The following is a 23,807-nucleotide window of genomic DNA, read 5'->3' as shown; positions in this document are numbered from 1 at the left end:
AAACATACATCTCAAGTAGAACAAAAAAAGGCAAAAAGAAAACATAAACGTAATAAAGGTATCGCACACAAGCACGCCGTGTGTTGAGGAATGAGGCGCGCGTGCTGAATGGCTGTGGCGACTGCCGAGATCCAAGATACGCCCTTAACGACGCACCCACACTTATAGACAGCGCCGCAGCGCTGAAGATCGAAGAGATGCAGGCGCACCAAGCAATCCAGCCTAGTGGGGACGAGGAGGCGGGCATGCGCGCCCGCAGAGAATCTTGCAGGCGAAGGAAACGAAAAGGGAGAAAGCAACATAATGAAACGACGATGCATAATGCGGCGAAGAGCAGAAAGCAGAAAGAAGGGGAAAAAAGAAGAAGCGGCGCAGAGAGAACCAAGAGGGCGCTCAGGAGGCGCGTGTGTGAGGGAGGAGGAGGTGCGGGGGAAGGCAAAGCGGACGAGCGAAGCGTACAGTAAAGCTGACACGGTGCGCACCAGAGCGGAAGGAATACAATGACACCGGAGAAAAAAGGGGAATAGAGCCCGAGACACGAGTCACGACGCTGCCTCTTCTTAATGCACGCCTCCTCAAGTGCTCCACATCTCGCTAAGGGGCAAGAGAGAGAAACAATGAACACACAAACAAAAAAAAATCGGGAGGACGACGAGGAGCGCGCGTGCGCGCGGAGGAGAAACACACCATTACAACGAAAAAGGGGGAAAAGAACGACGAAACAGCAGTCCACAGATGGACAAAGTCAGCAAAAAAAGAGCGAAGAATGCCATATCCGTTCCGAAAAAAAGGGGGTTTGGTGCCGAGAGATGGGCACCGAAAAGAAATCCTCGCTGGCCAACATCTTTGCGCTTTGTGTGTATGTGTGTAGGAATGAGGTGTGTGCGTGTGTGTGTGTGTCTGCCCACGTCGTGGGACACGAGGTGGTCCCACGTGCGGTCATGTCTTCATTGTCGATTCCTCACCAAAACTCCACACGCCCGGCGCAGCCTTTACCGTTTCTCGAAAGCGAAACAGCCAACATCAACCCCGCAGGATGACACACACATGCGCGCCTTCCGCACCCGCCTTGAGTGCAGTTGATCTGCGGAGCACAAACAAAACGGAAAAAAAAGAAAGACAAGCACTGATGTTGTGCGGGCACAGCTGTCGCTATCCGTTGCTCCATTTTCTACACGCCATTCACTTCTTGTTTTTTTTTCTTGTATGCGTTGCTCAGTGAAAGATGCCCGGTGATACGCGATTCTCCTCCAGCGATACGACACACCCACACACACACGGGCGCACCTAAGAAAAGAAGGAACGGCGGTAGGCGAGCAGGGACAAGAAAAGCCGCCGAGAGAGAGTCGGCGATAAATAAAAAACGAAAGGTGGGATAGAACAGCGGACCCGACACAATGAAAACGAAATTCGAAAGGAGAAGAGTAAAGGACACCTGCCACACCACAGATAAACACGGACGCACACAAACGATTACACCACAGAAATGAGCACAGGTATGCGGCATTGTGGTGCTCGTCACGCGCGCAACAGTCATTGAAAGGCAAAGAGAGGTCGGGAGCGGAGAAGGCAGTCGGCGAGAAAGAAGGCACCGACATAATATGAGAGCAGGAGCAGAAACGAAAAAAACGAAAGACAGCACATCTACTTCCTACCATCACTATTCGACGAAAAGAGGAAGACGAAGCACGACCGGCCCGCTTTTTTTCCTCCGTTCGCATTCCTGCCAAGCAGCAGCCACGTCTTCCTCCAGGCGTCGTATGCTTGTCTCCTGCTTTCAGAATCCGTTTCGTACACCCTGTCGGTGTATGCGCGACTCTTGCTTGCTCCTCCCACAGTGCGTGGTGCAGAAAAGAAAAGAAGAGCAGAACACGGAAATTTGCGTTAGGGGGCCAGCCACAAGGAACTCTTCGAGCAGCTAAAGTAAGGCATGGGGTGGAGGCGCCGCGGAGCTGGGCAGTTGGTGGTACGAGGAAAGGACATGTGTGGCAGACAGGTGGTAACCAAAGAGGAGGGCAACTGACAAACAAAAAGTGTCGAAAAGACGGTTTCTGCTCAACGACAACTATGCACTCCATTTTCCCCTTCAACGCATCACTCCACCGCAAACAAGTCAGAAAATAGGCGCACACAACCACAGCTCACCCGCCTCTGTAGGGGGGAGGGGGTACGGCTGCATCCTGGGCGTCTAGAAAGAGCCGCCTGCCTCCGCACCGGGCCATGCGGCGTGCGGGCACTTTCTGTCCCTCCTCATCCATCCTTCGGGCACGCGCTGCGTGGCAGGCGTCCCGCGGACATGGGTGAGCTGCACGGTCCGATCCAACGCGGGGCGCGTCCGGGCCCCTGCTCGATGGCGGATGCGGTGGTGTCTCTGTGATGCGGGTAATAGGTGGGTGGTCAAGGCGACATGCCGGATGAGCTCGAGGAGGACGTTGGCCAGCCTCAGGTCAGGGGGTCCTCGGCGGCCCTGCACACCCCCTGCCTGTGTGCCGTGCTTCGCCCTCCGTCGCCTCAAGCCGCGGCATCCCATAATATGGAGCCCTCCGCATGGGGAGTGTGGAGGACCCGATGGTGCAGCTCGGGCTGCTCTCGTGATGCTTCCGGCACCTGTGCCTCATCAGTGCAGCCCTGGACAGATGCAGGAGATGCCGCATGCTCTGCACACATGCGCTGCGGGGCGCACTGCTACGCGACTCCCTCGCGCCCTTTCCGCCCATCACTCTCTTGCTCTCTCACACCTCTGCGCTCTGTCTTTCGATGTGGCACACACCATGCCAGCAGCGGTTGGCAGCGCGCGCACAGCGCTCGCATTTTCGGGCCACGGCGCCTGCGTCAGGACGGCGTTGCTGTCTGGGGAGGAGAAGGGGCTCGCTCACTCCATAGAGTGCACTTCACGCGGATGGAAAGGTCGGTAAAAGGCAAGGGGAAGAGAAGGCAGTGAACAAAAAAAGGAGTGGCACGGAACAGCAAGAAACCCAAGACGAGGCAGGGAGAAGAAAAAAGAAAGAGAAATAACGAAGGGAGGCTCACACGCGCACGCAGACATAAACACACACACACAGTGAAGAAAAATATGCATATATATATATATATGCATGCACACATAGGCATACGAAAAAAACTTGATTGCACACGCCTACAATTATACAAGTCAATCGGGAGGAAGAGAAAGCGGTACGCATCCGCAGATTCTTGTTGACTGTTTCCTCGTCGCATTCCTTCTCTCTCAGGGTTCGCCGTCTAATGCTTCACGCTCGTGGTCGCTCACTGCCTCACCGCCCACCACTATTGTGTTTACAGAACTCATTTTCTGTATGTGATAGAGCTCACCCTTGCACGCGCGCACCCGCGTTAATCCGAGTACCGCCACCGAGGGCGTCGTTATAATGCGTGTGGCTACGGCTCAGCACATTGTGGCGTACGCCTGCAATCACAATGAGGTTCAACGCCAGTAGAAGGTGCCGGAGGAAGGAAAGAAGAGAGCGCGTAGAGAGAGACGAGGTAGGGAGTGCACGCACACGACATACCGTGAGGAGTGGAAAGGGTGGAGGAAAGGCGTACGACACGTACACGTACAGTTGTGCGTGAGGGGGAGGGGGAGAAGGAGAGAGTCAAGTCGACAACGTAAAAAAAAAGGGTCAAACAGCTGAAACGAGCAAGAAGAGAGTTTCTCCGAGATGCACACGAAACAACCAAAAGCAGGTGAAATAATAACACAAGCGATGGGAAGGGGGAGGGAAAAGACGCACAAAGCCCAAAGAAGGAAAGACGTGACTGAGGGGTGGAAGCGGATGTGTCTCACACGCCAGCGAAAAGGCAGTCGATACACCAGAGGGAGCATGATGATAAGTGGCCTAGTGTCTTCTGGGGGAGGGGGCTCAGAGTGCAGCTGGAAAAAGCGACGCAGAGGCAAGATCAGCATGTCACAAGAGGAGATGGGGACGGTGTGTTGCAACGGAGAGAATGAGCGTGCAGCAACAGGAACTAGAAAAGACGACAGAAGACGAAAAAAAAAAGAATAGTCTCACGGAAGGAGAGCGAATTCGACGAGCACAACTACGCAAGCACAAGAATAGCAAGCAGAAGTAGACCTACTCGATCTTGCCACCCCTCCCCCAAAAACCCACACATGGACACGTGGAGGAGAACGCAACGAAAAACGAGAGCAGTGGCTACGGCTGGTTTGCATGTACCTGCTTATGTCATCTCAGGCGTTCTGTTCTGAGTGCGTGCACGCGTCAGCGTGCACACGCAAGTGTGCGTGAAGGGCAGACAAAGTGGAGAGATGCGTAAGCAAAACCGAAAATGAAAAGCAGAAAAGAGGGTCACTGTACTTGCCAATGATCGAAAATTAGAAAAACGCGCACCTGACGACACACAGCCGGAGAGCGACACAAGAAACGGCCGAGGAGAAAACAGATGCTACAGAGAGGGAGTTCGAGGGGGGAAGGGGGAGGGCGCCGTCGTCCAACGCAGTAAGAAATCAGAGACACGTACGAGCGGAAAACAACGACGAGAGAAGATAAAATGAAAAGAAGCACAAAGAGCGAGAAACGAAAAAAAAAGGCAAAGACTATAAACACACCGTCATGAACATGCACGCAGAGAGATGAGATGAGAAGCCCACACAAGCAAACGAACGAAGAAAAAGAAACACAACAGCCCACGTGGATCGTACCAATCAAACCCGTACACACAAAGTGGCGAAGGAAACAAACAAAAAAAAACAAAGCGAGCAGCACACACGCGCACATGCACACATGCACACACACACACACACACGCGTGCGCGCGGGGAGAGGGAGAGCGCGCATGGGAGTCGCTACAACAACATATTGCGAAAAGAAACAAGAATAGAGCAGGAAAACGATGGCACGCATGAAACAATACATAGAAACGGAGGAACGGGAAAAAAAGGACGAGGAGAAACGAGTGCAGGAGGAGGAAGACAAGAGGTAAAAGAAAGAATGCCCTCGTGAGAGGTAATGAGGGCGTCATAGAACGATGCAATCATTAAGAGGACGGAGGAGGCGAGTTAGAACATAGCAGTGACACAGAAAGAAGGATTGACGTGGCGGCAGCTCGCGCAGGGGATTGAGATTGTGCATGTGAGCCGTCGTTGTCCGTGTGTGTGTGTGTGTGTGTGTGTGCTTGATGTTCCTTTCCTTCGTCTTGAGGCCTCGCTCTCTCTCTCACCTCTTTCTTTTTCGCCTACGATCGCGCACAGAGAGCGACGGGTATCTTGCATTCGCGGGGAGTCATGAACACAGAGAGAGCCAGCGAGGCTCAAACCCAGACACACACACACACGTACGACAGAGCCACAACAACAGAAGGGATACACAAAGAAGGCGACATGACAGGGGCACAAGACGGGAATACATCCGTGCACACGCACATGAGCTCACACATTTCTTTTTCGAACTTACAAACAACGGGAAAAGGGACACCGAAAGACGGCAAGCACGCGAAAGAAAAAAAGGGAAGGAGAAGTGCACGGAAAATAAACAAGTGCAAGTCACAGAGACAAGCATGCAAAGAGAAAATATATATAAAAATGGGTCACGGTGTGATTTAAATGGTCACTCATCGTCAACGGGGGAAAAAAAAGGTGAAGGCAGCGATGTCAGGTGGGGAAGGGAGGGAAGGCAAAGCGGAAACGAAAGAAAAAGAAGGCGTAGGAGAGGCGAAGATGGAAAGGAGAAAGTGGCCGCACACCCGATTGCCGTCCATGCTCTTTTCGTGAATCCCTCGTCGTTGCTTCGGCTCGTTGGCACGGTTTTCGCGTGTGTGTGTGTCAGCTTTTGCTGTATGGTTCTCGGCTATTGGTACGCGCCTCCCCTTCAATCTACCATGGTCACTACACCTTCCTCTTTCTCAACGCTCCGTGGTGACGCCGACTTCCCCAGCTGTGCCTCCTCGTCCTCCATGCGTCCCTCCTTCCGTCGTCGTCTCCTACCACACAACACAAACAGAGAGAGAAGAGCCACGACACACGTGCTGCGGGAGGCGGGGATGCAAGATCGCCTGTGCACTTGCAGGGGTCACACAGGAGGGAAGCATGCAACGAAACGTGTGCCATCGTTTCCGCGTACATGCGTGGCGGGTCGGGTGCCGTCCAAACGGGGAGTCCGGAGTCTCTCTCTTTTTTTTGCATGGTGCTTCGCTCTGTCGAAGGGCACAGTGCCAAGACACGGCAGCGCACGCACAAGTGCAAAAAAAGGAAAAGAGGACACGGCATGAGGAATCATTACAGAAACCAAAAAAACGCGCAAGGCAGCAGCAAGGTCGAGAGCAGCTCTCGGCACATCTTCAAAGATGGCGTGGCGCAGAGAAAGGCCGTGACGAAACTGGTTCAAGGGAAGATGCGCCGACAAAAAAAATGATAGAAGGCAACAGTGTACATGCCTTTGCATTTGGAAGAGATGTGCGGCGGCGGCGAAGGAGCACTTTGAAGAATGTCTTTAGAAGACCCTTTTCTTTGTAAGTGTGTGTGTGTGTGTGTGTGTGTGCGTGTTACTAGAAAAGTGCAGCCGCTCAGCTACACAGCTGTGCCTAGAAAAGAGTGCACACGCCCACACGCTAGGATGTCGTCGTTTCGCCATTGCCACCACGTCACGTGCAACCATCAACTCTTCACAGTACCGATGGCACGATGCAACTATGATCTCTCCGCTGTGATCCAACGACACCACTGATGGGGTGAGGAAGAGGGTATAGAGCCTGATAAAGTTGTGATGCTTCGACTTCACCCTTCGTCTAGCGGCGCTGCTGCTGCTGCTGGAAGAGAAACTGCGCATTCGTACCGAACGGGTTGAACGGTGGCTGCTGCTGAGGCGGCGCTTGCTGGGGCTGTGGTTGAGGTATGGGCTGTGCGTGCATAAAAACAGTCCCGTCCGGACGGCGGAACATCATCGGCTGGCCAGTCATGTACATTCGCTGCAGCTGCGCCGGATCGACAAAGTACTGCCCTTGAGCGTTCATCTGCATGGGCATCTGAAGTCCATTCGCCATCATCGGAGCAGGCTGCGGCATCTTCCCAGCTAGGGGCTGCAGCGGCGGGGTGTTGTGCATAGGACTTCCATTCCCGTTAGCCTGTGGAGCCGGTGGAGCCTGCGGCGGCCGCGGCATTGCCATCCACGGTGGTTGGTGCTGCTGCGGGTGCATCTGAGGCTGCATCTGCGGCTGCGGCTGTGGCTGCGATTGCGGCTGAGAATGCGCTGGCATCTGTGACGGCATTGGCGGCGGCGGTGGAGGCAGCGGTTGCTGCTGCTGATGCGGCTGCTGATGCGACAGCATCGCTCCGTTTGACGCCATCTTCATACTGGCCGGGAGCTGCTGTGGCGAGGAGAGTGGCGCACTGGTAGGGTTGCTGCTCGCCGGCATCGGAGGCGTCTTCGACGGGTTCGCAAAAAGAAGTGACGGCTGCTGCGGCGGAGGTGGCTGCTGAAACTGAGGAGGCGAGGGAGGTATGGTGCTCATTCCAGTGCCAGCCGCTCCTCTACCCTGGCGCGCACGCTGCATGAGCATGCTCTCAAGCTCCGCCGCCGTGATGGGCTGCGTCTTTGGCGCCGTTGTGGCGGGCGTGGCAGTGCTCGGCGGTGGTGCCGGGGCGCTTGAGATCATGGTGGCGCCTTTCTTCAGAAGCAGCTCCAGGTCCGCCGCCGACCAGGCGCCTGTAGGAACGCCAGTAGACCCGCCACTGCGTGGCGCTGCCTTGATGGCGGTCGCTGGGGCCGGACGAGATGGCTGCGACTGACTGTGAGGCGGGGTCTGGGGCGGCGTGTGAGGAGATGCCTGCGGCTGTCCAGCATTGCTCGACACGCCGGTCTTAGCGCCCATTGCAGCGGCGATATTGGGGCTGCTATTTCCGTTGGCAGGGCCGAGTACGGAGCTCTGCGGGGGGGCAGGCGGGCTCGCTGGTGCAGGCGCGGAAACGCCAAAGCTGGCTGGTCCGCTGGCGGACGGCGCGCCGGTCGAGTTGGCCGCGGCGCCCATGCTCTTTGCCTGCTGAGAAGTGCTCGCAGGACAACTGAATGACTGCGACTGCTGCGACGCGGGCTGCGGTGGCTTGATCTGAACTGACGGCGATGCGTCCGCCGGAGGCAAGGAGTGCTGAAGAGACTGCTTGAGCGCGCTTGCCATGGACGGCGCGGTGCTCCAGAGGTTAGAGTCGCTCTTCATGGACGACCACGGCCCTCTCGCGTAGCCCTGTGTTCCGCTGTTGGCGGGCGTCGGCAGCACGCTCGCCTGTGGCACACCTGCCGTGGCAGGTGAAATGCTGCCCGCGGGGCCTCCAAAAGATAGCGTCGTCGACGCTTGTGGCGGCGGCGGCGATGGGTGCATAGTCGCCGAAGACTCGGCGCTGGTAGCCGTCGGGCCCTGGGCCGAGAAGAAGCGTGAGCGAACCACAGTTTTTGGCGCGTCATCGACCATTGTGATGCCCGCCAACAGCCGCTCAATCTCGTCCGTCTCCTTCTCCGCTTCTGCGGCCTCGGCGTCGTTTCCCTCCTGCTTGAACTTCTCCAGCGCCTGCCTCAGGTTCTCCCCCTTGCGATCCTCGCGCTCCATTGTCTCGGCAACGCGCTTCTTCTGCAGTGCGCTCTGCCGCAACTCATACTCGATCCCCTCCTCAAAGGTCTCCTGGTTGCGATTTCCGCGGTTAAATCGCCCCTCAGGCGGCGCAAAGCGGTCGTACCCGGAGTGCTTCATACTGTTACTGTTGTTGTTGTCATCGCGTCCGCCATTGCCACCACCACCGCGGCGGTTGTCACCGCCACGGCCGCCGCCGCCACCGTACGTCGGACTGCTGGAGCTGCCAGTGTGGTTGCTGCTGCCGCCGCCGCCGTTCATGCCGCTGCTATGGTTGCCCCTTCCGCCGTTGTTGCCGCCACCGTTAGGACCCGAGTTAGTGATCGTGGTGCTAGTGCTGAAGCTGTCTGTGAACACGCTGCCCTTAAAATTCGGCTCGGCCTCGCGGCGCTTCGGGGCGGAGACTGGTTCTGCGACTTCGATGACGTCAAACTTGCGCAGCACCTCTGGACCCAGGTCCATCGCGCTGGCGAGTGTTGCAATCCGCAGTAGCTCTTCACGGGTGTACATTGTGCGCACAGGAGGCATGGATGCCAGATGCACAAAGGCGAACGAGTATTTAGATGCGAGTTGCTGCGTTCGGAAATGAAAATGGTAATACGGAAAAGAGTTGCTGAGTCTCGCCCACCGGCACGGACAGACAGGCGAAGACACGCACCTACAAGAAACTAAAAAAAAAACGAAAAGGAGAGGAGGGGAGAGAAACAGCAAAGGAAAACAACACACACGCACACGAGCACCGGGTCCACAGGAAAATGTGCAACACCAAGAACGCTAAAAGAGAAGAGAAAACGAAAATGATAGTAAAGAATCACACGCACGCACGCAAGCAAACGAAGAGGGCTTGGGGGGAGAAAGCCAAAAAAAGAAAATCGAGGGAGGGGAGGGGGAGGAAAATGAAGGAAAGCAGGGCTTTGATGATAGTTCGCTTTCCTTTTCAAGTTTCGTTATGATTGATTCCTTTTTATTTTCCGTGTTGTTCACTTTTGCTCAAAACTGTGTCTGAGTGTCTCGCCGCACTCTGAATGACAAGGCGCGCTGAAGGACCCCACACCTCAATGGCAAGATGACGCTTGCTTTGGCGTATGTGAAGTGTCAAAGAAGGAGCAAGAAAAGCAGCAAAATGTCAGGGAGGCAGTCGAGACACAACTAAAGAAAGACGAGGAAGAATGCACAGCGCCTTCGTCGCGGAAGAGTAATAATAATAATAGGCGAAGATGAGAGTAAGAGGAGAGAGAAATGTATAAGGAATGGCTATAAAAACAACGAGAGAAGCCTCACAGAAAAAAGAGAACGAAAACCGTCCACTCACAAAGGGGGGGAACAAAAACGAAGCACAAAACGAGTGAGGCGGAAAGATAAAATCTTTTAAAAACTTCAGTATCAACACTCCAAAGCGAGGGAGGAGAGACGGGTGAGAGAGAAAGAGACCTCTGGAGGTGTTCTGCGCGTATTCTTTGATCTGTGTGTGTGTGTGTGTGTATGGGTGTGCTACTGTTCGTTTTCCGAGTGTTTGTTTTCCTTTGTGTTTTTTTTTGTGTTTTCTACTCCTGGAGTCCACACGAACGAAAAAAAATGGGAAAATACAAAGGGAAGGGAGAGCAGCCGCGGCCACGTGAGTGTATGTGGACGTATGTGAAAGAGAAAATTATAAATAGCTCTTTCCACAGGCGACGCGGTCTACGTTATGTAACGCTTCTTTTATTTTGAAAGGGACGTTAGTTCCCGTGCAGGGTAGAGGTGGAAAAAAAGGGAATTATCACCTACCAGGCTCCCCCGTGTGCTTGTGCCTCTTCTACCCAATAGCCGTTAGGATTGGTAGAGAAAGAAACGACGAAACGCCTTTCTTCGCTGCTCTTCTCTATGTGTCGTTTCCCCCTCACCCGCTTGTATCCCTCTGGCTGGGTCTGAGTTTCTGTGATTTCTGTGCGTTGTCCCCGCTTTCCGTCCCTCTGCGCCTCTCCACACTGTGGCCTCCCTTGCTTTATCGAGTAACACGAAGCCGCGAAGCGTGTGCGCGTGGCGTTGCTACGGGAAGAAACAAGAATGAAGCGGTGAAAATCGGGCGAGGACAAGATTTTGACAAAAAAAAGAAAAAGTGCACGGACTGTACGCTTCGAATAAAAAGAAATGCAATAATAAGAAGCAGTGGTGGGCCAGATGAAGGCAACGAGAGAAGAACACAACAAAAAAAAAGGGAAGGAGCGAGAGCGCAGAGACGGCAGAAAATGGATAATTCACTTTTTTTTCTCTCTTCTCAACGGAAACAGAACAAAAAAAATGGGGAAAAAGAGGAGACAACGACGGCCACACACTCACGCACACGCGCAAAGGAAAAAGGAGAGGAAGCACAGGGAGATCGTTGAGTATGTCAACTCGACGCGCACAGTACAGAGGTGAGAAGAGACGAAGAATCACTAACAAAGTACAATCAGTGCAAACAAAAAAAAAGATGGAAGAGAGAGCGCAATAACTTTACACACGTGTGGAAGAGAAGAAAATAACTTCAAGAAAACAAAAGAGCGAGGCTGGCAACAACTAAAGTCAACCAAGGACTACGCACGTGGAGTTGACTGTGGGCAGGCAGATCGATTGGGGAGGCAGAAAAATAAGCCCGGGCTAACGAAAGCCGAGAAAGAACAAAAGTGAAAGACCAAAAAGAAGCGGGCAACGGAGAACGAGAAACCCAATAATTTTCTCAAAATACTAAGCGAGCAGATCAATGCAGGAGGGCAGAGCCGAGAGGTCGAGAGTAGTGAGAGTGGCGAGAATCGCTATCCTCGCGACCGAATGATTTCTAGGGAGGCAGAGAAGTCAGGAAGAAAGAGATAGGTGAGAGTGGAGGGAGTGAAGGGGGCGTGAAAGGGGGGTGAGAAAAAAAAACAAAGAACGAAAGCAAACAAAAAGGAGAGAGTGAAGGTCAGGGACGCACGTTTGAAAGGCCCAGAAATGGGAAGACAGGAATGTCTGTGTCCTCTTGGTGAGGGGAAGAGGAGGGAGGGAGAGGGGGGGGACAACAAAGGGAAAAAAAGGCTGATGTGCGTACCGTCTCTCCTGTATTTCTCTTCGCTTTGTGTTCGTTGAGTTTCTTCCTTCGTGATATGTATATATATATATACACGCTTTTCAGTACAACTGACGTACTCACAAGATGGCGTTGAGAAGAGAGAGGAAAGCAAAGGCGTAGAGATAAATAATACGAACTCGATCACGTTTTGGGGGGTCTTTCTTTTTTTTCCTCTTACGTGCGCGCGTCAGTCGATCTGCTTGAACGCCTCTCTGGATAGGAAGGAAATTTCACCTCTGCAGTTTTTCTCTCTTGACTGTCTGCCTCACCTAAACTTTTCCTTTTCTTTCTTGCTCTGTCACTCCTCGACTTGGCGATGTTCTGTTTCTCGTCGCACTTTCCTTGGAGAAAGAGGGGGGGAAGAGGAGGTTCAGTTTTCTTTTCTCGGTTGGTTTAACTCCGTGTGTGTGCGTGGTGATTTTGTTTTGTTTGCGATGTGCGGAAAGAGAGTGGGTGACACACTTATGTGTGGGCACAAGAGATGGAGAGCTAAAAATAAATGAAGAGAAAAATGAGAAAAAAAAGGTAGTCGTAGGTGTGTACCAGGGGAGGTGCGCAGTGGTGTGGTGTGGTGTATTGTGTTATGTGTTGTGTTATGTTCGTTTCTTTTTTTCTTTTTCTTTTTTGAGAGGGAGGGTGAGGAAGGAGGGAGGGTGTGCTTCTAGTAACCCTCGGATGCGAGTTTGAACGTGGCAAAGGAAAACAACAACAGAGAAAAAAAAGAAGGTGGAAAGGGCAGTGCTGCTTTCGTGATGGTTGTAGGACAGTTGTACGGAGGGGGGAAAAGGGAGGAAGGAAGGGAGGAATGGGGAAGGGATTAAAAATTTACACACACGCAAAAAAAAAAAAGGAAGACTAATCGTGGGGGTGGATAATAGGGAGAAAGGGGAAGGAAGAACGTGGCAAGAGGAGAAAAAGATAAGTCTCCGTGTTTGCTTGATTTTGCCTGTGCACCTCCTCTCGCTGTTGTATGTGCTTGTGGCGTGCACCTTCCGCGTCAATACTCGTCAGCTTCGGTTGGTGTTCTGTTCGGGGAGGGGTCAGGAATGAGACGTTTTTTTTTGTTCTGCTTTCCCGCCGTCTTGATCTCTACGCCAAGAAAAAGTACAGAGGCGCTGAAGCAATGGAAGCAAACGCAAAGGCTGAATGGGAAGCTAGTCACACACACACAGAGAGAGAGAGAGCCGTGTGTGCCTGTCCTACGAGGAAACGGGAAGAGGGTGAAGTCAGCAACACGAAACCCCAAGCGAAAAAGGCAAACGGGAAAACAACAAATAGAGTCGACGACGAGCAGAGCCCTTCTTCTTTTTGCCCCCCGCCCTCCAATGTACAACACAATAAGAGAGACGAAAAGCGAACAAGCGGCCCCGGTGCCTTTTTTCTTTCTTTTCTTCTCACAGACAGAGACGCACGCGATCGCACCCTCGCAGCACACCAGTAGGAGGAGGGGAAGAGAGAGAGAGATGTGAGGGAACGAGAAAACGGAACAGAGGGAGGATAGGCAGGAGGAGATCACCCGAAGAGTGAGGCGAGCGCACGAGCACGCAGAGCCGCCGTAAAGAGCTCGGCCTTCAAGATAAAGATACACAATAAGGGAAGAGGGGAAGCGAAGCAAGCAAGCAAAGAACAAAAATAGAAAGGAAAGGAAAGGACACGCAGAAGCGTGCCAGAATACCCCCAATTCGAATGCTAAACGGCAAAAATAACATGCACTGGCGCCTCAATCAGCCGAAACAAGGAAATAAGAGCGGCGTAGAAAAAAAAAGCAACAACAAGAAAAACGTCACACAGATGAGCTACAGAGTGTGGAGGGAGGGCAAACACACAACACAACCGAATCAAAGGGAGGGGAAGGTGGAGCCGGAGATGGAGGGAGAGCGAGGGGGAGAGAGATGGGAAAGGGAAGGGAATGACAGACAGTGAGAGAGGAGTTTCTTCCCTTACTGAGCTGTGCAAAACGGGGAAACAATAAGAAAAGAGAAGATAATACCTTAACAGCAGCCAAGCGAGTAAAAGATAAAACAACAAGAAATCAAAGAACGAGAGACCACGGAGAACGGGAGGAGGGAGAAAGGGGGAGGGGCAACAGAGAAATAGAAAAAAAGAGATGAGCAGATGGAGGAAGACGGACAATGTAGCGCAGACTAACTGCTCGAAACTCAAACGAACGACAAAAAAAACAGAGAAGAGGGTAAAAGGAAGGAAGAACTCACAAGAAAAAAAAGATGGAGCTGTTGTTCCTTTGTCTTCTTGAGGTGGCTCGGTGGAAGAAGAGATGAAATTCGTTCAAGGGGAAGATGACTCGTGGGTGACAGAGTAAGTTCGTATTTGTTTCCTTGTGTGTGTGTGTGTCTTCTGTATGTTGACAAGGTCTGAGAGGAGCAGAGAGTTTGTGGTGATGGTCTTGGGTGATACGATGCACGTGATGTGATGCGGTAGTAAAGGAATGGAGTACCAGACGGACAAAGACCCGCCAGAGAGAAGCGAAACGAGGAGAAACAGGTGGTACTAGTAGACGTAGTAATCCCAAAAAAGGAGAGAGAAGGGGGAGGGAGAAAGTGTCAAGACCAGAAAAAAAGGACTGGAAGCCGTCGCCGTACGTACAGTGCGTCTCGGCACCGAGAGAGAGAGAGAGACGAGGTCAGAGAAGTTAAAATAATAAGACAAAAAGAGGATGATGCCGCACACACGCACACGCACACGCACGTAAAAGGACAGAGAGATATAAAAAGAGAACAACGTCTTGCGTGTGTGTTCGTCCTTTTCCACCTTCTGCAGACTTCACAAAAAGGAGGGGGATTGCGCAGAGGGGCTGAGATTCCCAATGTGCTTCCGCAGTGGCGTGCGTGGTTGCGCGCCCGTAATGAGGCAAGCAAAGAGAACTTCCGTGAAACGAGCACGCCAGCACACACACACTCGAAAACGAAACAAGCAGCAAAAAAAAAAGAATGACACCGAGCAAGCAGGCGATAGAAAACAAAAAAAAATTGAACAAGAGAACGTATGCGTATGCGTATGCGAACTACGACAACGACGGTGGGCACTTGCGAGCAGAAAATCGTCAGAGATGCTGGGGGTGGACACGTGTAATGATAGTGCTGGTTGTGAGTAAAAAAGGGGGGAGGTTGGTGAACACTCTTCTTTTTTTGTTGTTTGTTTATTTGTTTTTTTTTGCTTTTTTCTTCGTGTATTCTTCTCCGTTTTCGTTGTGCTGCTTATCTTTCTTTTCGTGTATTGTTGTTTCTTTTTTATACTTTTGCTTGCACACGCGCAGGCGATGTGAGCGGGACAGAACGAAGACACACAGCGACTGGGGTTGTTGTCTTTTCTTTTTTGAATTCGCGGAAACGCGCACCACACAGAAAAACGGGTCCAACAAGAGAGAGTGAGAGAGAGCGAGAGCGAGACAGAGAGAGAGCAATCCAAAAGCTTCAGCGCTGGCCAAAACACAAAAAAAGGAGAGAGCTACAAACAACCGCAAACACCTGCGTAAACACACACACACAATCGTCCAGAAGCAAGATAGAAAACCGAAAAAAATGAAGGAAACAAAAAGCACGATCACACACAAAAGAAACTTCGGCTGTACAAGCCGCCCGCACACTCACAGCGAAAAAAAGGGGGAGGGGGGAGAAAAGACAAAAAAAAACAGACCAGGCACACACGGCACCGTGCGCGAGCACACACACAACGGGTAACGAAGAGGGGTAAGCACAAAAAAGAGAGTGATTGAATGAGTGAGTGATAGAGGAAGAGCGAGGGAAGGCGAGAGAGGGAGGGGGAGAGAGAGAGACAGCGACACAACGGAAACACGGAGCACAAAGAAAAAACGAGAGGACAACGGGGCAGGAAAAAAAAAACGAAGAAACAAGGGGGGAGAAAAGAGAAGAACAATAGGACCAAATAAAAAAAAAGAAAATCAAATTAAACAAACGAAAAGTGTGAAAAACAAAACGACCAAAAACACAAACAAAAACAGTAAGAGAAGCTGATGATAGTGTGGGGGTGGTCGGTTGTGAGAGGGAAGAGGGGAGGGGGGCTACGATGCTATTCGAAGGAAGGGAAGAGGGTGAGCAAATATAAACGGTTGTTCTTGCTGAGAAACTGTTGCGTGAGTGTGTGTTTGGCCGCGCCATGCAAGTGCGGGGAAGACAAGTGGGTCGTGGAGGAAAGCGGGGGAAGGGTGTCGAGGAGGAGACAGAATCAAGAAGGGGAGACGAAGGTGAGAGGCAACGCGCTGGCAGACATCATTGTCTGGATGCGAGGTCGGCGGAGAGCAGGGACATTGAACGCGTTGCCGAGACTGTGAGGAGTATTGCCATCGGGGTGGATCGAACGCGAAAGGATCGAAAAAAAGTGAGGCGATGAATGACAATTTTCTTCCTGTTCCAAGGATGTGCAGAGGTCGCCTGGCCACCGCTCACCGGCGTGTCGCTGCTTTGTTGATGGTCGCTGCGTTTTTTTTCTTTTCAGTAGAGTGAGGGATTAAGAGATTCATTCAGCGAGAGGGCAGGAGAAGTTTGTTTGTGTGCGTGTGTGTGTGTGGGCGCGCGTGTGTCCCCCTCCCCTGAAGAACCCTCTGGGGGAGGCACGCTGGCGTCAGCAACCCATGCCCAGAGAGATCTATGCGAAGGTGAAACATCTGTTTAACAGAAAGACACATTAAGACCGACACGCAATTCACAGGCGCAGGAGCGTAGACGCTCAGAGTTCGATTGGATCGTCAGCGGTCCCGCGCCGCTCCTCCGTTGCTGAGTCGTCGTCACGGCCACGCTTCCGCAAATGCCCCAAACCTTCTGCCCAAGCCTCGCCTCTGTGAGGAACGGCTGAGGGTGCTGGGAGCCGTTCGCCGTTCGGGGCCGACACCGAAGTCGCTTCACTAAATGGAGCAGGGGCTTCCATAGAACTCGCGCTTACAGAAGCCGCTGCAGGCCCTGAAACCGACGGCGGGTCCCTTGTTCGCTCGTTCTCACCGTCGCTCTCGCTATCATCCAAGACGACGTCCGCGTCCTCACCGGTTCGGGTTGAGGGGTGCCAGTGGTACCTCGGCTCCCCCTCTTTCGGCGCAGCGCGTGCCGACAAGTGCAGGTACAGCGGGTAGGCGTCCATTGAGGCGAAGGTGCACAAGTAGCTCCAGAGAATTGTGTCCACCCGCACGTCGCACGGCCTCATTTCAGCATCGCAGAGAGCACAGTTCCAGTAGGAGGCCTTGTTGCTACTAACAAGAAACGCGTTGAGATCGACGCACTGCAGATGGGTGCACCGGCTGCCGCGCACCGGGACGGAGAGAGGCAGCTGGGAAATGGGGCACTTTGTGGTGATGACGGGATCGTCCATCTCGAGGCCGTCGTCGTCCTCGTCGTCTGCCATGATCGCCGCGTAGGTGCGCTGAATCGCCGCATTGTTCGAGAGCAGCAGGGTTGCCGACGATGTCGACGCGAGCGCATTGACGCTGGACGGGCTGCTGAGCAGCAATTGTCTTGCCTGCACCGCATTCCGGCACCCCAGTCGTGAGGACAGCATCCACTCCGTCACCTCCTCCAGCGAGCGTAGCTGCACCACTGCCAGAATAGCCGGCGTCTGGTACTCCTTGTTGTGAATGTCCACCTGCACATGTTGAGCATCGGGGTTGCGGCTCAGCAGGTACGTGATGTCCAGTGGCAGGTACGTTTCGGCAACCTCCCGCTCACGGTCTGGCCACGAGCGCTTCCACGGTGTCATGACACACTGCTTGTTCACATACACCACAATCTCCTTCGCCGTCGGCCAACGCGCTGGCGTGTTGGGGTGACGCAGCGGAATCATGTAGATGCGGAGCTGACGGCTATTGACGCCATCCACGTACTGCACCGGGATCTCGAACCGCAGCATCGACGAGCCAAAACGGAGCTGAAATCGACGCGGTACGCTCAGGATTCGAAAGAACGGCGGCGCTGATTCGTTCAGCTGCGCGATCTCATTCGACGAGGACGTCGAAAGCGGCACAGTGGGCAGAGACAGCGGCGCTGCTGCGGACGCCGAAGAAGTTGAGGGCGCACCGACGACAGCGTACGAAGTTGCGGCGTTGTGGGCGACGGTCGAAGAGACGCGCGCGTTCGCCGTCCGCGATGTTGGAAAGCGCGCTGAGAACCCTGATGATGCTGTGCAGGCGCTTGTGTGGGCAGGACAAGTGCTGCCGTCCCGAGGCACGGCCTCCTCTCGAGCGCGCGTCGAGGGTGGCGAAGAGGCGGGTGAAGCCCTCGTTGACGGAGGCAGTAAAACCGTAGGCGGCGGCACCGTGTTGAGAGAGTGAACAGACAAAAGTGTCCGCCCCTCTTCTTGAATGTGGTCAGTGAGTGGCAGCACCCGTGAAGACCGTCGAGGGCTGATGGGCAAAGTTGAAGCTGTCGCTTGAAGCGGCTGGTGTGAGAGCGCGTCCTCAGCGCTGCCCTTTCCACCATCAGAGAGTCGTGGGTCACTGGCGCTGCCGAGAGTGGGTGAGGTGGAGCCTTGGCGGTCACCTAGTGCCCCTGTTGCACCCGAGCTGATGTCGGAGGGCCGACGCAGAGCTGGAATGCCGTCGCCGCCAGAGTCTATCAGACGGACCGCTGTCGCCGCCGCGCGCGACAGCTCTTGTTTCCTCCCGTTCAAGGGAAGCACGGAGGCCTCGCGCAGCTCGCCGTGCTCGTACAAGAGATCGCGAAGCTCCTGCATGATCTTGTGAAGATCTTTGGCTAGATAGTGATCGTGCACGGTACCGTCCAAAACGATGGTCTTAAACTCCGGCAGCGAAACACGATTGGGAACGACGCGGCTGTGCAACCGCCGCCAGTCACTCTCAGTCATACCGCGCAAAGAGCCGTTGCCATTGGCATGAGTCATAATGGTGCGCGAGAGTGCACAAAACCTTAAGCGCACTCGCCTCGGTTTTTGTGTTCGGGGAGATAAGGGGGAGGGGAGGGAAGGGGGGAGGGCAAGGAGATCAAGCGTCTGGGAAAGCAACTCAAGGAGCGCGTCGATGGGGAGGGAACCAGAGAGAGAAAAAAGATGGTGATATGCCCAGCACGTACTTGGCGTGAATTCGCGACAAGGGCGCGTTTGCCTTTTCAACGCCGACACTCAAGGCGAGCAGCACACCAACTCGGTCGAGGGAAGAGGAGTTCACAATGTCGCCTCTAAGGAGCCCCTGCGTCAAGCTCAATGCGCGCAAACACACGCACAGGCGCGCGCACGCCTTTCTCGCAGCGGCCTACGCGTCAGTCACAAAAGAGGAAGTTAGAGCGCCACGTATTTGAGAAGAAACGAGACAGCCCGTGCTAGGAAAGATGTTCTTCAGAGAAAGCAGAGAGCGCCGCATATGAGCAGTACACGTGAAAACCGCGTGTCTATGAAGGTAAAGAAAGAGCCCTCGCCGTGCGAGAGCGAGTGTGTGCTTGCTTGTGTTTGCGTGCGCCTTCTGTCCGCTTGTGCTAGCGTGCGCGCGCGAGTTCTCCTTCCTCGTTTCTATGCGAACAACCGTGATCCTCTTCTTCGTGAGGTAGAGAAGATGGGTGCAATGTCTCGTGAGCACCTGTGCGCGCGCACAACACGGACGCCAAAGTCAGTATGAGGGAAGGCAAAGGTGGTGAAAGGAGGAGGGCGAGTCGTTGGACTTCATGAAAGCGTTAATACCAAAATCGAAGGATGTAGTCGCAGCTCAGCGCGAAGTACCAAATGTGGTGTATGCTTGCGGAACACTTTGACCCGCCCTCAGTTCTCTCTCGCCCTCCGCCTGGCCTCGAAAGGAGGGGGGGGGGCAGGTGTGAAGCTGCCGCCTCGCGCATCAGCAACACGCACCGTCTCTGCACTGCTAACGCAAAACTTGAAAAGAGCTGAACCACCTCGAACACGTCGAGCATGTATGCGCATCCCCGCCCTCCTCCTCGTACGCTGACGACGTAGGGTGCTCCATATACGCACGAGATGTCTTCTTTTTGCCCTTGTTTGGCACGGGCACCGGCTTCCTTCAATCATCCCTCTTCGTCAACCGTATCTCGCCACAACTAAACTGCACTCAAGGAGAAGCACATTGAAAGAGCACTTGTTCTCCTTTTTCAGGCTCCCCCCCCCCCAAGAGACATTCACCAACGCGAAGGGCGTGGCGATTGAAGCGACACCAACGTTGTGCCTGTGACACACACACATACACACAGATAAACACACACGACAGAGAGCATCACTGTGGCACGCCGTATTCATCACATACTTCGTTCCTTCAGCAGTTCTGTGAAGATCATGAGGGGGACTTTGGAACCAAACAAAACAAAGGGCCTCCGTTCTCATAAGCAAGACGAAAAAGGAAAAGCATATGCAACACAGACTGAAAAGAATGTTCCCGCCTCCCAGCATATTCGCCCGGCCGCAGAACATGCGTCCAGCTCCACTTGATTCCCACCTGTCCCAGACCCACCTCGCGTGGTGCTAAGCGGTCGTAGGCGCGGGTTGCAGCAGTGCGCCGACTCAGTCACCTGAGAGACACTCCCCCTCGGCCTCCCAGGTCGCCTCACAGACGCCTCCTCATCATGCCGGCCGCCACGCGGTGCATACCTCGGCGTCCCTCAGCCTCCTCACGCTGGGCAGCGAGGGCCGGGTGAGATGCGTTCGAGTCACGCTGACGCTCTCCCCATCGTATAGATGGCACAAAAGTGTTCACTGCTGCAGGCCCTCTCCGGAACAACGTCATCCAGGACCTCACCGCCGACATTAGTAGCGATGCATCGCTCCGACTACCCTGTGGCGTACGCACGTGACCCTGTCACCGCCAGAGGCGGCTCGGTATTTGGCAAGGATAAATGCAGCTGCTTGGTTTTAGCAGAGTGGGGGAACTGGCCCTCTGAGATACCACACGCACGGAGGCATGCATCCCGCCCCCGCCCCCCTTGATATCCGGGCTGATTTCAGAGTGAACAAAAATAAAAGAGGAAGAAGCGAAACAAAAGGAGAGCGAAAAGGAAAACAAGAGAGGGGACAGTTTGCAGCGACGATTACTATCGTGCACGAGTCACACCAGCGAGCAGTGCCGCTGAGGTGCCCTGCGACAGTAACATTCATGGCGCACAACACTGAGTTGTATGGCTCTCTCCTTGTTTGACTGCTCTTCACCTCTGCATCGCTTTGTTGTTCTCTGCGTGTGTGGGTGTGGGTGTGGGTGTGTCGGAGTTTCACTTCGCCGCTCTCTACACTGGTCAAGCCATTCAACCACCAAGACCCCCTCTACAAGAACATGTTTGCAGTGCATCCATATGTGTAGCCTTCTGTTCATGTGCGCATGTGATACGCAAAGTCTCTCCCCTCCCACATGGGGAAAAAAGGTGATGGTGCCACTTTCCCGCATGACAAGAAGCGCGAGACGAAGACATAGAGAGAGACGCGAAAGGCGAAGTAAAGGAGAGACAGAAGGCAACTACAGTCTTCCGCGGCAGAAAGACACACGCACAGACATGTCCCTCACGGTGCCGTTCCATACACACGTACGCACACACACACAAAGCTAAGCGTGCAGAACAAGAGAGAAGAGATGCACTCAAAAGCCCGCCCACATCGAACCTCAGGAGAAAACTGATACGCTAGAGAGAAAAAAACGGTAAGCCACTCTTTGGAATATCAGTGAGCAGACAAGGGAAAGAAAGGCGGCACACTCGAAGATTGAGGGCAAAGGACAATGGGCCCGTCCTCCAATATACACGGCGCAACCTGGATGTGCACACGGCGAGACCAAGTTGAAAATCATCGCGTGAATGGGCTTCACTAACCCTACATGCGCCAAAACATATATATATACACACATGGGCATGCTTCCGCATACACATGGCGAGAAATCGCAAAGGAAAATTGAAAAGGCAAAGAAGAGCGAAGAGACGTATAGAGAGAAAGAAAAAGGAGAGTCGTGTGGTAGTCGTCGTCACTGTATGTTGCACGCGCCTCCGAAAGTCAGCGGAGAAGGGGAGGGCGGAAACCCCTCCGCCTCTCTCTCCCTTGCCCAGCAGTGTCCCTACACATGTGTGGTTTCATCACATATCCCGTACACACGGCGCGCAGAGGCTGAGAAACAGAAAAACGCATGTTGCCCATCAAACAAGCAAGAAGAGGGAAGCCAACGCTCCGTACTGTCCTCGTATCACGGAGACGGGAAATCAACAAATTGGTGAAAAAAGAAAGACGCTGCAACGTGTTTCGTTTATGCTGTACTCAAGGCTGCATGCGAAAGGCTGGGGGAGTGGGGGTGAGAAGAATAAAAACAGAGAAAGGAAAGGACATGCCAACGGTTGATGAAAACATCAGCTACAGAAAGCATGGTGCTCATTCTACTGTCGTGTCTCCCCCCGTTCTCCTATTTATTTATTTTTTTGAACATATGAAACAAAGCTAAGCGGAAAAAAAAGAGCACCCCGCGCAGTCATGCGCTCCCCTCCCCCAACACACACACACGCACACACACAGAAACGTACACGCGTGTGTAACAACCACACTGATGACAGAGAAGATAGACACACATGTAGGGTCGACGTGAGAAAATCGGTGAGCCAAGTACAAATTATGAAAGACGAGGGGTTCCAAACAGGTTCCAGTAGGTGGTCAAAATACTCATCTCTAACCACAACAGAAGATCGGGGAGGTAACAAGGCCGAAAAGGCAAAAAAAAGGAGTGTCTTTCGATGGGCACAGGCTGCAACAGCTACCTTCACACACCAAACATAAAGACTGAGCACAAACATATGCCCACAGAATGAGATGCAGACGTGAGAATCATAGCGCGAAGCAGCAGCAGCATTTAGAACCCCTTGAATTCGGCCTGCTGCGCCGACGTCAGCGCAGGCGTGCGGTCGACCGGGCTGTCCGGGTGCTTTTCGAAGTTGCTCGTGTCGCCAGGGCTCTTCACCCGCACAGGGATCGGCGCGGGGTAGTAGCGGGCGTACAGCTTGCTCCAGTTCACGCCGTGGAAGTACGGGTGGTTCTTCACATCCGCTAGCCCGCCTTTCAGCGACCCCAGGCGCTTCGTATGGTCTGTCTGCAGCAGCGCCTTCACAAGGTCGCGAGCGCGGCCGTCAAACCAGTTCGGGAACTTCAGCCGCCCAGCAAGGATCTTCTCGTAAATCCGGAACGGCGTGTCATCGTAGAACGGCGGGTATCCAGCAATGAATTCGTACAGCAGCACGCCCATCGTCCACCAGTCCACCGCCTTCCCGTGGCCCTTGCTCTGGATCACCTCCGGCGCAAGATACACCGGTGTCCCGCACAGCGTGAACGTCCGGTCCGGCACCTTCTTCGCAAACCCAAAGTCCGTCACCTTCACGTGCCCCTTGTTGTCCAGCAGCAGATTCTCCGGCTTCAGATCGCGGTAGATCACGTCCAGCGAGTGCAGGTACTCGAACGCAAGCACCAGCTCCGCGTGGTAGAACTTCGCAACGTCATTCGGGAACCGCCCAGCAGTGCGCAGGTGCGTGAACATCTCGCCGCCCATCACGAACTCCAGCACAAAGTACACCTTCTTCTCGTCCTGGAAGGAGCACATCATGTTCACGATGAACGGGTGACACACCTCCATTAGGATCCCCTTTTCCTGCGCAACGTGCTGCTGCTGCTTCATCTTGATGATCTCACGCTTTCTCAGGCACTTGATCGCGTAGTACTCCTCCGTGCCCTTGCGGTGAGCGATGCGCACGCGGCCGAAGGAGCCGGTGCCGAGCGTGTTTTTCAATTCGAAGTCCGAGAGTTTCCAGCTGGAGGTGTCCGGCCTCTCAAAGGTGCACCCGACCTTGGGTTTCAAAGAGGAGGACCACGTCCTAGGGGACGCAGCATGCACCAATCTGGACGGAGTGGGGATAATGGGAGACGCACCGCGTACACTCGTCCTCCTGGGCCGAAGGGGTGCGTGGACTGTGCCAGCCACCTCAGGTTTCGGCTCCACACTCACTAGCATGGCGCAAGAGAGATGCAATCAGTAGTGCGCGAGCTGATGCCACTTCACACCGTCTGTGTCAAAGGAATGGTAGCCGAAAGAGGCTGAGAGAAAGTTGAAATGGTCAAAAAAAAAGAGCTTTGGTTTCTGTAAGCCGTCCTCTTGCGATTCGCCAGCGAAAGTGTGTCGTAGGTTCGCCTTGCGGGTGCACCAAGAAAGCGCCGAGCAAAGG

At 53.7% G+C, this 23,807-nt stretch overlaps 3 protein-coding genes across 3 annotated transcripts; all 3 read right to left on the bottom strand.

Moving 5' to 3' along the window:
• Positions 1-6,758: 6,758 nt before the first annotated feature.
• Positions 6,759-9,119, bottom strand: LMXM_34_3980 (conserved hypothetical protein; the record flags this gene model as incomplete). Its single annotated transcript, XM_003879344.1, has 1 exon — positions 6,759-9,119. One exon carries the CDS (start codon positions 9,117-9,119, stop codon positions 6,759-6,761), a length of 2,361 nt encoding a protein of 786 aa, XP_003879393.1.
• A 7,243-nt stretch (positions 9,120-16,362) lies between these two features.
• On the bottom strand, positions 16,363-18,483 carry LMXM_34_3970 (conserved hypothetical protein; the record flags this gene model as incomplete). The annotated part of the gene is made up of 1 exon (XM_003879343.1): positions 16,363-18,483. The coding sequence occupies one exon, from the start codon at positions 18,481-18,483 to the stop codon at positions 16,363-16,365; it is 2,121 nt and encodes a 706-aa protein (XP_003879392.1).
• A 3,964-nt stretch (positions 18,484-22,447) lies between these two features.
• LMXM_34_3960 (protein kinase A catalytic subunit) lies at positions 22,448-23,596 on the bottom strand (the record flags this gene model as incomplete). The annotated part of the gene is made up of 1 exon (XM_003879342.1): positions 22,448-23,596. The coding sequence occupies one exon, from the start codon at positions 23,594-23,596 to the stop codon at positions 22,448-22,450; it is 1,149 nt and encodes a 382-aa protein (XP_003879391.1).
• Positions 23,597-23,807: the final 211 nt, after the last annotated feature.

Source organism: Leishmania mexicana, chromosome 34 (assembly GCF_000234665.1).
Source record: "Leishmania mexicana MHOM/GT/2001/U1103 complete genome, chromosome 34".
NCBI classification, from domain to species: Eukaryota; Euglenozoa; class Kinetoplastea; order Trypanosomatida; family Trypanosomatidae; genus Leishmania; species Leishmania mexicana.
The sequence above is the reverse complement of the archived record's forward strand: the minus strand, read 5'-3'. Positions and strand labels throughout refer to the sequence as shown.